The 13,135-nt window shown below is 39.1% G+C and overlaps 1 protein-coding gene across 5 annotated transcripts in view; it reads right to left on the minus strand.

Moving 5' to 3' along the window:
* Positions 1–13,135, minus strand: part of C7H8orf34 (chromosome 7 C8orf34 homolog) — a 486,354-nt gene that overhangs the window by 343,298 nt on the left and 129,921 nt on the right. For 3 of the 5 annotated variants that reach the window (XM_031013949.3, XM_004047129.5, XM_063709229.1), the window contains exon 4: positions 11,219–11,347. The exons of the other annotated variants lie outside the window; for them this stretch is intronic. In XM_031013949.3, the coding sequence (XP_030869809.2) occupies positions 11,219–11,347 (129 nt within the window). The remainder of the gene's footprint in view (positions 1–11,218; positions 11,348–13,135) is intronic. 5 annotated transcript variants of the gene reach the window in all.

A 13,135-nucleotide genomic window follows, 5' to 3' on the forward strand; every position in this document is an offset into this window, starting at 1 on the left:
ACATTTTCTGTTATGGGCTAAATAGTAAATATTCTAGATATAGATCATATCATACTTACACATTCTTGCTCTTGCTTTATAAATAACTCTTTAAAAATGTAAAAATCATGCTTAGAACATGAGCCACAAAAACAGGCCACAGGTTAGATTTGGCCCATGAGCGAGAGTTTGCTGAGCCCTGCTCTAGAAGCACATACCAATTTTCATCCTTGATTAACCAGTGCATTCATTTCTTCAAGAATAGTTTCAAATGGTGTTGGTTTTCATCAGGCCCCTCTACCCATCTCTTCCTCCTTCTTACTGTATAGGACCTCAAAGTTTAATATCCTGAAAACTTGAAAACTATAAGATTTGAACTTCCTGGACTTCCTGACCCTACGTCCCCCTCAAAAAGCCATGGATGCTGTTCTCTTCAGTCTCAGAGGACAAAGTGCACTTATATCCATTTGTTTTCTTGGCTCCATCCCCAACCTCCATTTCTGGTATTTACTCCAACTATTATCTTCTCTCCCTCTCCTGAATCTTCAAGTTCTTTATCTTGGTTTCCGCTAATACCCTAAAAACCATTAAATGTACACACAGACACATACATATTCTCTCTCTCTGTTGCTTTCTCTCTCTCTCTCTCTCTCTCTCTCTCTCACTGTTTCTCTGTGTCTCTCTGATACATGCACAGAAGAAACTAAAGGAAATCAGGCCAAAATGATGAAAAAATTCCAAATTTTCCCACTAATTGCTGCCCCTTTTCACATCTTCTCTTCCATCAAAACTTTTTGCAGGATGTATTCCTCCTTTCTCTACTCCTCATCTCTCTTCACTGCTGTCCATTCCTTCTTCCATCTACTGCATACCAGCTTCTGCTTCCAGTAGTCTCTAAAAATTATTCTTTAATTATTCTTAAAATTATTCTTTATAAAGTAACTATACACATCCTGATTATCAAGTCAAATTGCATCTTTTCTCTTCTATTGCAAATATACACCCTTTATATTTCATTTTATCAAATCAAGACATGTTTAGCATTAAAAAATAGGGAAAAATAAAATAAGCCCCCAGTCACAGACAACTAATGACAATAGCTTATTCAGTGTTCTTTCAAATAATATTGTATGCATATGATATGGTTTGGCTCTGTGTCCCCAACCAAATCTCATCTCAAATTGTAATTTCCACTTGTTGAGGGAGAAACCTGTAATCCTTACGTGTTGGCAAAGGGAGGTGATTGGATCATGGAGGCAGTGTTCCACATGCTGTTCTCATGATAGTGAGTTCTCACAAGATCTGATGGTTTTATAAGAGGCTCATCCCCCCTCACTTTCATTCTCTCTCCTGCCATCTTGTGAAGAAAGTGTCTGCTTCTCCTTCTGCCATAATTGTAAGTTTCCTGAGGCCTCTTCAGCCATGTGGGACTGTGAATCAATTAAACCACTTTCCTTTATAAATTACCCAGTCTCAGGCATTTCTTTATAGCAGTGTGAAAACAGACTAACAGCAAATTGATACTGGGAGTTTGGGGCACTGCTATAAAGATACTTGAAAATGTGGAAGTGACTTTGAAACTGGGTAACAGGCAGAGGTTGGAACAGTTTGGAGGGCTCAGAAGAAGACAGGAAGATGTGGGAAAGTTTGGAAATTCCTAGAGACTTGTTGAATGGTTTTGACTAAAATGATGATAGTGATATGGACAATGAAGTCCAGGCTGAGGTGGTCTCAGATGGAGATGAGAAACTTGAGCAACTGGGAACTGGAGCAAAGGTCACTGTTGCTATGCTTTAGTAAAGAGACTGACGGCATCTCTAGGGCAGATCTGTGGATCTTTGAACTTGAGAGAGATGATCTGAAATTGAAACTTATGTTTAAAAGGGAAGCAGAGCATAAAAGCTTGAAAATTTTGCAGGCTGACTATGTGGTAGAAAAGAAAAACCCATTCTCTGGGAAGAAATTCAAACCAGCTGCAGAAATTTGCATAAGTAACAAGGAGCTGAATGTTATTCACCAAGACAATGGGGAAAATGTCTCCAGGGCATGTCAGAGGTACTCATGGCAGCCCCTCCCATCAAAGGCCCAGAGACCTAGGAGGAAAAATGGTTTCCTGGGCCAGGCTCATGGTCCCTGCTGCTCTGTGCAGCCTCAGGACATGGCATCCTGCATCCCGGCCGTTTCAGCTCCAGTGGTGGCTACAAGGGACCAAAGGCCGTTGCTTCAGAGGGTGCAAGCCCCAAGTCTTGATGGCTTCCATGTGGTGTTGGGCCTGTGGGTGCACAGAAGTCAAGAATTGAAGTTTGGGAAACTCCACCTAGATTTCAGAGGATGTATGGAAATGCCTGAATGTCCAGGCAGAAGTCTGCTACATGGGTGGAGCCCTCATGGAGAGCCTCTGCTAGGGCAGTGCAAAGGGGAAATGCAGGGTTGGCTCCCACAGCCTCAGGTATCCCTCCTTCATGGCTGGCACTGAGTGTCTGTAGCTTTTCCAGGAGCACAGTTCAAGCTGTCAGTAGATCTACCATTCTGGGATCTGAATGATGGTGGCCTTCTTCTCATAGTGCCACTAGGCAGTGCTCCAGTGGGAACTGTGTGTGGAGGCTCCAACCCTACATTTCCCTTTTGCACTGCCCTCGCAGAGGTTCTCCATGAGGAGTCTCTGCTTTGTTTCAGGCTCTATTCATTTCTGTCCTTGCCTCCAGGCATGGGCCATATCAACTCTGTCCCCATGTTGCCTCCAAGAGTGATTGGTAAAATAAAAATGCAAACTTGCTTAGGATCATAATCTACTGACAAGATTCCTGTAGCATAGAAGTCCCTACCCCTGATTCCTGACTTCTCTGTAACCCAGACTTCTAGCTTCATTCCCTTTATTATTTGCTTCACCCTTCATGCACCAACAATATGACATGTGATCTGAGAAATCAAAAGAGACACCCCTTTATCAACTAGGATGGACCTTAAGGTTAAGGAAACAAAGATTACCTAGGGGTTGAGATTTCAAGGCCCAGCTGACATGGCAACTTCCTAAATTCCTATGGCTACAAGAAAATCCATACACTTGCTAAACTCTCTAGCAATAAGGGCTATTAGGAAAATTATCATACTCCCTCCCTAACTCTGAATTACAACCCAGACCACTAAAGTAACAGGACCAGCCTTACAAACATTCTTTTGTGATAAGCAACTGCAGACTTTAAGCCAGTTTCAGCCAACGTATAGAGACTGTGCATAAACTGTCTTTATATCCTATGATTCACCTTTTGACATAGTGATATTCCACTTCATTTTAATGCTAAAACCACACCCCAAAGTGAACATAGCATATATGTTACATATATCTTTGCCCATTGTGCATGTACTCAACTGCCCGCATAAATATGTATGGTTTTCCCCCAAATCTACTGAATATGTATGACATCTTTGTAATACAGACCCTGTAGGGCATAAAACCCAACTCGCCCTTTCCCTCTTCAAAAAGAGCACTTTTAGTTCATACCAGACTATCTCTTACTGTTTTGCAAACTGGTATCAGCAATAAAACTCTCCTTTTTACTATTCAGTCATCCTTGTGGCCTTTTCAATGATAAAACTTCCTCTTTCTTTGAAATACATCCTTACACACATGCTTCTCTCTTCCAGGAATATCTGTCTCCATGACACATCTTGACTCTCCTCCTACTGTACCTTGACCTTTGGATACTTCCAAATTTGATTTGGATAACTTTTCTATCAAGTTGTCCCTAAACCCCTTTGGAGATTCTTCTATGCCTCCTCAGCTCTTTTAAAGTACTTTGTACAGGACTTTGAAACTATGATTTCCAAACCTGTCTCCACTACTAAAATGTAAGCTTGAAGTCTAGTTCCACGTGTTAGTCATCTTTGCATTCCTGCATACATTCAATGAATGTGGGAATGAATGAACAAGTAATTGCCACATTATCCATCTCTATTTTCTCTCATGCATAGTTATTCTATCACTCCTTAGTCTGTTTGTCAGAAAAGACTTCTTGGGTACATTCCTGACTGACTCACTAAAAAAGTCCTTTGCTATTTTTTTCTCTTGGCTGAGTGCAGGTTGCTATTAGCAGTCACAGAGCATAAATATCTGTCCTCTGTTCCCCCAGCAGCTGGGCTCTTTTCCTTGGAAAGGCTCCAGCCAGTGTTTTCATATGAACTGAAATCCATGGACCAATATCTGGATGGCCTAAAGATACTCATCCCACCACTGCCTCACATCACAGGGAGCTGTCAGAAGCAGCAAAAGCATTAGACCCAGAGAACACTGGAAACCCTGCCACCCTGGGAATAGTGCCTCACGAAGTAGAAGGTTTTGTTGGCCAATTGCATGAAATAAAGAACTGCTGGTCTTTAGCTTTTGGGATGTTTATTTATTTGTTTACGTGCTTACTTAGCTATCTATTTATCTTTAAGCATCACAGTCAAAGCCAAAGATCCCAGCAAACAAGTCAAATCTACTAACAGCCAAACACATGTCATCTTATCCCAAAGGCTCACATTTTAAAAAGCAGAAGACTTGTTTAAGTGAAGAAAGCCTGACTCGGGGGAGGTCTCAGAAAAGAGGGATCAGGATGAAATGGAACCAGAGGTAGCCCTCTTCAAGCAAACCATAACCAAGTTATGTGCTAATCTTTGTGCCAAGTCCTAGGGAGTGCAAGAGCAAAGTGGCTCTGCCCTCAGGAAACTCAAGGTCCAGAGGAGATAAATAAAAACAGATCATAGCATGTAAGTGTGTTCAGAGAAAAGTATAAAAGCACAAAGAGAGGGGATGCAAATCCACCCCAGAAGAGGACAGCAACAGAGAAATAATCTTGGAGGAAGTGGTATTTGAGCTGAAGCTGAAGAGAAAAGTAAATATGGCTTGCTGAAGAGGGAAGCAGTGGAAGGAGCTGACGGTGAGACTTCAGGGCATGGGGACAACATAAGCAAAAGCATGGAAAGGGGGAACCTCGAGGGAGTGCGGTGCATAAAGAAAGTCATAAGCAATGGTACTGGAGACCCAATAAAGGGCCAGATCCTGGAGCACTTTCTCTGAAGTTCTATGGAGGCACTGAATACCCGAAACAAGTGAATGTCAGGCTTTCACTTTAGAGCCACTACACTTACAGTGAAGGCTGATTGGCAGAATGGAGAAGCAAATCAGTAGTGTGTGTTCCTTGCTTCTCCTGGGCACCAAGCTAGCCTACTTTTTCCAGCTCCCTTGTAGTTAGCTGTAGAATATAGGAAGATAATGTATGTCACTTCTATGATTTGCATTAGAAACCTGCACCATGATCTTTTACAGGCTTTTTCTGCTTCCACAGCGACCTTAAAAGTCAGTGTTGAAGATGGTAGAATGACAGGATGGAAAGAGTCTGCATTCCCAGAACATCACATGAAACTATTCGCTGAGTGAGAAAATATTTACGTTGTATCAAGCCATAGAGATTTTGGCCATGAAACGCTCCTAAACATAAATTTATGACAGTCCAGCCAGCCATAAGCTCAATAAGGGCAGAGGCTGTCCTCTTTTTTTTCCTAACACAGGGCAGGAATGAAATATCTTAAATGGATAAACCAATAATCTGGTCAGAGATGTTGAGAGAGTGAACTAGAAGATATTGATAGGAGTGAAGATATAAACTAGACTCAAAACATATCTTAGAGGAAAAATTAGCAAGATTTGATAACTAATCAGTTATGAACAATAAGGAAGAAAGAGGAATCTAGAAGGGTTCCAGTTTGGAAGAATAGGTAAGTTATGCTACCACCACCTAACACACAGCATGCAGCCAAAAGGTCACATTTGAATAGGGAGGTGTGGTGCACTTAGATACATTGAGTTTAACATGGCATTGCGATAGCCAAGTGGAGATATGCTTTTGGCATGTTGTAAAAACACATAAAAGGTGTGGCTGGAAATACACTCATTTGAGTTAGCTGCGTAGGGGTGATAAATGAGGAGGGTGAATGAGGTTGAATGGAGAGAGCACTTGAAAGAACAAAGGCAAAGGATGAATCACGAACCATAGGAACAGCATTAAGAGTGGCAAGGAAGAAAGATAAACTCCTGAATGAGGCCTACAGGAAGTGATGCAAAGGGCATCCAAAGAGGATGGAGGGCCAGCACCCAGAAAGGAGGTGAACAGAGAGTCGGAAGAATGACAGCGTAATCAATGGGGTTACAACTACCAGAGAAATTTTCTAACATGAAGACTGGAAAACTGCTCATTCCGTTTGGCAATTTGGAAATCACCTGGTGACCAGTGTGAGATAAGTTTCAGAAGTATAGGTGCGATTTTATAATTAGTTTGAGGAGTAGAAGGAAGATGAGCAAGTAGAGACAGTGAGCACTAACTGATATATGAGTTAAAAAGAAATTATTTAGGCAGGTAGTGAGGGTAAGGAAGCCCTCAGTAAGGTTTTCCTTTCAATGCAAAGCAGCCCCCAAATCATTTTCTTTTCTAGCAAAGAGCAGACTGTAAAATAGAGTTGCAGACATAGACAAGCAAGCTGGAAGTTTGCATGGCTGAATGCTGGCAGTTGTGCCAATAGGAAAAGGCTATCTGGGACTAGGGATGTTCAAAATGGTGGCTCTGTCTTCCCTTTTCCTTTCCAACCACGTGTGCGGTAGGGAGCAGACAACATGGCACCTGCCAAGTGGAAAGCCTATTTGCATAATAAGATTAGGGTGGGGCAGCCAGCTTCCTGGTATGTTATGTAAACATCACACCTGGTCCAACCAGTCTTTGGGCCCTATGTAAATCAGATACCACCTCCTCAAGCCTCTCTATAAAATCTGATGCACTCGGCAGTGGGCCAGAAGTCCCATTTGGACACCCCTCTCTCTTACAAGAGAGAGAACTGTTCTCCTTTTTCTTTCTTTTGCCTGTTAAATCTCCACTCCTAAACCCACTTCTTGTTGTGTCTGTGCCCTCAGTGCCCTTGGTGTGAGACAATGAACCTCGGGTATTTACCCCAGACAACGATGCCGCTTCACAACTACTCTTTCAAACATTGTATGAAGGAGGAAGAAGGAAAACCAATGATGTCTGGAGTTAATCTCAAGAGAAGAGATTTTGTGGGGTTTTTTTGTTAACATTAGTTAGAGCAGTGATGTCCAGTATGGTAGCCACTTGTCCTGTGGCTACTGACCAGTTGAAATGTGGCTAGTTCCAAAACGAGAGGTGCTGTGAATTAAAATTTACACTAGAGTTTGAAGACTTAGAATCAGAAAAAAAGAATATAAAATATCTCGAAAAATTTTTATATGGAATACAATGAAACATAATAATTGGATATATTGGGTTAAATACAACATTTTATTCCAATTGTTTTCACATGTTTCTTTTTGCCTTTTTTAAATGTGCCTGTTTGAAAATATAAAACGTATACCTGGCAAACATTACATTTCTACTGGAAAATGCTTAGCTGGAGCATGCTATAAGTGAATAAGTAGTAATAACAATAATAATATCTATGGCAGGCAGAATTCTAAGATGGCCTTCAGGATTCACTTTTGTGGCATCTTTTCCTCTTTGAGTGTGAGTGGGCCTCCTGAGCATGAAGGGTTTTCACACCCTCAAATAGAATACTAACCAGGAGACTTTGAGTAAATCAGAATGGGGATTACTCTATATGGCTCTGACCTAATCAGGTGTGCCCTTTAAAGGAAGGTAAAGAATCAGACAGCTACTCCATCGTGGCCTCAAAGAAGAAGCAGTAAATGACTATTGAGATGGGGGCAAACACTTGAAGGAATGCGTAAGAGCCCAGGCTCTTGGGAAGAAAAAAGTAATGTTTCAGGAAAGTACAGAAATGCTACAAAGTGAGGGATCAAGGCACCAAAAACCCACTATGCCTACTTCGTCATGACTATGTGGCAATACAAGCCGCTGTTGGAGTCATTCTAACACGTCTGCGTTTCCAAGAGAGCAATATCATGCAGATTGCCACCGTTTATGATTGACTTTAAGATAAAATGTTACATTGAAAGGTTTGAAAAAAAGCCAGAAAAAGAGCGTGGTACAGTTGCTACTGAAACAGAAATCATGTTTGCAAACTGAAGAGACTATCTAGTCTTTCCTGGTATTATTTGAGTCGTGTGTGTGTGTGTGTGTGTGTGTGTGTGTATGTGTGTGTGTGTGTTCATTTAAGTCTCTAAAAGCTGGCAGTAGATGAGCTGAAATAACTATCATTTTGAGGGATATAAATGATTATTTGCTGTCAATCTCAACTAAAAAAATAATACTTCTAAAATATGTAGGACTTTTTTAGACCGTACAACTAAGATAAAGTGAATTCTCATCAGTGACTACATTAAAATTAGATCACTAAAAACTTTCAGCCTTTTGCATCAATGATTATGCCACTGGAAAGAAAGGTCCACAGTATCAAAACATGGAATATTCCTTATGAAGGTACCTGGAGGAAAATCCCATCCCCTATGTCTTCCTAGTAATTAAAACAATGGGTAATAAAGTTACTATCATAGAAAAAGAGTTAACAAGCTGAAACTATTATAAGAGTCAAATAAAAATGAATTACATCCTAGTTCAAGTTGGAGGAAGTAGGAATGCCATTACATAGCTAAACTCTGGGCAACTAGACTGATAATCATCAGCAAACAGTAAAGCTGCATTTGTATTCATGTGTACTGACCAGGGCAGGCATGTTGATAACTTGGTAGTAAACATGTTGTGCCTAAGATAATTCAATAATAAAGCTTAGATACAGAAAATCATAGAAACTCAAGTCATTCCAAGAAAGTATAATTTTGCTCAGAAAAATAGTCAAAGAGCAATTCTTCCCTATGTAACCAACCATCCTCTTAACTCACATAAATCCCACCAGAATACCCTAAAACAGTAGAGTCCCTTAAAACCATTAAGTGAAGCCAAAAACAATCTTCTACTATATCTATAGGAGTTGACTATGACACTTCATTCTGGCCTCACTATGGAGTCACATATAGCTTTTCTGGCCCTTATTTTATCCCAAGAGTAATGTCCTATACCTGTATCTCTTCTACTCTGATGACCAAGGTCTGTCTTTATTGTTTTACCAGGCTGGCCTGCAAGTATTAAACATGGCCCTCATTAGCTCCTGATCACTGGACTCAGTTGTGAGGCTCCACCTGTGTTATGATCTGAATGTTGGTGTCCTCCCAAAACTCATAAGCTAAACTCTAATCCGCAATGTGATGGTGTTAGGAGGTGGAGCCTGGGAGGTAATTAGGACATGTGGGCTCCTTTCTCATGATTGGGATTACTGCCCTTATAAAAGAGGCCTCTGAGAGCTCCCTTGCCCCTTCCACCATGTGAGGACACAGCTAGGATATACAATCTGTGGAACCAAGAAACAGGTCCTCATCAGATACCAAAGGTGTCAGCACCTGGATTTTAGACCATCCACCCTCCAGAATTATAAGAAACAAATTTCTGTTGTTAATAAGTCACTCAGGCTACAGTATTTTGCTATAGCAGCCCAAACGGGGTAAGACAACCTGGAAGGCCACAGCCAGGTTTTCTTGGTCCACAGCTTGAACTCTGACACTTCTGCTACAGAAGTGGGCAACTACATAATTGAAATGCAGTCAAATCCCTATATTAAAAATTTGGGGGAACACAGCAAATACTATTTTACAAATTAACAACAGTATAACAAGTGAAAGGCAGGTGTCACATTTTAAAGGACAAAAGTTGATTGACCGTGTATTTGAAAGTCTTTACAATGATCAGACACATTCTTCAATCACCCTTCTTTTAGTTCATGTTATTAGGTAAATTGAGAGACTATAAAGAGCCCTGAAGCTCTGCCCCAAATGGTAAGATTCATAAATACGAATATGTGCCTTTGCCATATGAAGAGAATCAGGCTCTTTTCATAAACATAATATAATCATAAGCCAAAAGCCCACTTTACTCTTATTTTCTACAAAAGGAAATTTAACCAAACGTGGAGCTTTCTTGAATCCCATTCAGAGGGTTTTTACTAATGGCAAAGCATAAGATCCTGTGATAAGGTAGCTTAACTTCTGAAAGGGGTTCACTGCACAAAAATATAGAAGGGTCTAATGAAGAGCTGTGAAAAAACTAAAGCTGTACACACACACACACACATAAAATACCAAATGTAAATATGTATAATTATAATTACATATATAAGCATATGTATATATAAACTTCTTTCAAAATATATCAAGACAATGTTTGCCTTTGATAAAAATAATGAAATTAGTAAGATTCTGCAATCTAAAATAAAAATAGAGATCCTAAAATATAATCCACTAGAATTTGCTAGTGTTCTAACTACTTTCCACTGAAAAATCTGTAGTATTCCATGGCAATAAAAGAAAATTTTGGTGAGGCCATGGCATTAATGTGCTTCTAAAGGAGCCTAATTTTTAAAATTGAGAAAAACCTAAGGGAACCAAAAAAATGTAGGAATACTTTTAACTCACTACTAAAACCATATAATGTATACGTATGGCTGCATATATAAATGAATTTATAAATCAAAATAATCATTTTATTGCCTACTCTTACAACAATAACAGTTATTTAAAAGGTTTTACTTGAAATGTATCATTTTTAAACCTTCACACCTAGCAGAAGAAGGCGGCATAATCATGTCTTTCTGCTTTGGAGATGAGCGGACCAAGGCACATGGAGGGTAAATGATTTATCTGATTTATTATGAATTATGTCATAGATGGCAGAGAAAAACCATAACCTAGGCCCTCAGATTACAGAGATGTTGCTTTCATTAAAAAAAAAAAATAATCACTAGGCATTGTGCTAGGCTCTGAAAAGATTCTAAGAAGAATTTGGTCCAGTTACCATCCTTAAGAAGTTTAGAGACATCAAAAACTCACAGAGGCAATGGGTATGTTTATTAATTAGAAAGATGCAAAACAGTATGTTTCCAAAGAAAAGAACGAAGAAGCTACTATTAGGCGCACATTTAAACTGGATAACAGAAACCATGTAGAAATGTTGGAGCCAAACAGCTACGAGGGGTTCTACAGCTCTTTCTACTCCATGTGATCAGTCTACCCAAGAATCTGTATAATATGCAAAATCAAGTTCCTTTCCAATCTCATGCCCTTAGAACTACTCAGCCTCTTGCAGAATTAGAATGAGGATGTTAGAAATGGGTTATTGGCACAAGTAATGAATGCTTCGGCTTTAATATTGGTTAGGAGTTTCAATTATAATCAAGTAAATGAACTTACTTCGAGAGAGATTCTCAAGGGCTTTCCCCAGCTTCTTGCTCTCCTGAAGGATGTGATTCAATTCATCAAAATCACGGCTTTGTGGTTTAGTCCTCCAGTTCCACTTTGGATGCTCTACTGACCTTGGCACTACGTTTAAAAAAAATGGTAATTTCATAAGCATGCTACATAATGACACAAACTGACTATTCATCATCACGTGAAAGATTGTACCAAGATCAACGTATAGAATAAAAAGTGTTTATCTTGAAGATGGTTTTCTTGTGAGAAAAAAGAGGGGAAGATATGAAGCCAGGCTTAAAGAAAATATTTTAACTGAAAAAGTAAAGGGAAGTGTGGTGGAGTTTATAGAAAAAAGAAAATTCAGGTATTAACTTAAAACTAATCATTTCTATAACACAGGGAGAAACACACAGGCAAAGTGTATTTTGTATTATGTCATCAGCCTAAAAAAAGCACGAACGCCCTCAACAGCAACTGGTAATTATTAAGTAAATATTTTTAGGACATTCATAGAAGGCTAAATATATGTATTTATCTTCATGTCCTCCTCAAATTCCCACTAAAATGACATTACAGTGAAGGGATTCTTTTCCTCAAAGAATTAGTTGAACAAGCATAGAAGACATTATTAGGCAAGAAATAGCAATATATTTTGAGAGAAGATGCAAAATGGATGGATGAGTGGTAACTGGATTTTGCAAGGCAAAGAAAACTGAAACCTAAGTCTCTGAACAGAGGAATACCAAGAAAATCAACATGTCACACTATTTAAATATTGAAGCTTCAATCCAGGAGAACAATGTCAAAGTAATAATAATATAAGAACTTAATTGTTTTTCAGATTTAAAGGGCCCATTAAATGTCCGGCACAAGTCGAGGCATATTTTTTTTAAAAAATGGTTTAATAGTGGCAATAAAGAAAACATTGTAAAACTTTTCAGGGGCAAAAATAGCAAATCAAATTGACACCAGACTTCTCAAAGGTAACACTTGGCCTAAGAAGACAAGAAGCAATGCCTTCTAAATTCCAACTATAGAGTACTTCTTAGAACTGTATACCCAACTAGGGAACCAATTAGGATACTTTGAAGGACTGAAAAATTTATCTTGCAAAAGCATTGTTTTTCAGAAAGCTCCTACTGGAGGTGCTCAACCAAAATGACCAAGTAAATCAAAAAATGGCAAGACTTCGATTTCAGGAAACAGGTGACCTCCCACTCTCCCAATACGGAAAAGGAACAGGGAATTCTCAGGAAGATAGTGAAAGACAGTCTCAAAAGGCAGTTGAGAAAAAGTCTAGAAACCAATGAGTCAAGCAGGGAGCAAGAGGACAGAGGGCTACAGAAAAGAAGTCTCTAAAAATTTTTAAAATAAAGGATAACTATAAAATAGAAGTTAAGTTTACTCGTCTCTGATCATATTGAGAAGGTTTAATTCTTTGGGCAGGGTTTGGCAAAGCATTAGTGATGGGTACATAGTAAACAAAGCAAACAGAAAAGCAAGAGAACTGTCAATTCTAGAATAGTTGGACATCTTATGGCTCAACCGTGAACAATATTAATTAATTAGTCATAATAATACCAATGTAGAGTACATATTTAATCAACATTTGAAATAACTGCATTACTATATGGCCAGGATGAGATGGGGGTTAGAGTTTGGAGCACAAGGTAATGAAGGATGTCAAGAGATAATGCCTCAAATTTAAAAAGGAAGAGAACCTTATGTTTCATTGTGTAGATTTAGGAACCAGAAGCAACATCTAAAAGAGGTGAAAGTGATTGCAGGTTAGGAGCCGAGTTGGGTAGAAAAAAAGGACACCACTATCTCATAGTACTACTTAAACTTTTTTAAACCATGTACCATTATGTTTTGATAAAACTACAATAAATTTAAAAAATATTTATATGGTAA

The sequence above is a fragment of the Gorilla gorilla genome, chromosome 7 (assembly GCF_029281585.2).
Source record: "Gorilla gorilla gorilla isolate KB3781 chromosome 7, NHGRI_mGorGor1-v2.1_pri, whole genome shotgun sequence".
Classification (NCBI taxonomy): domain Eukaryota; kingdom Metazoa; phylum Chordata; class Mammalia; order Primates; family Hominidae; genus Gorilla; species Gorilla gorilla.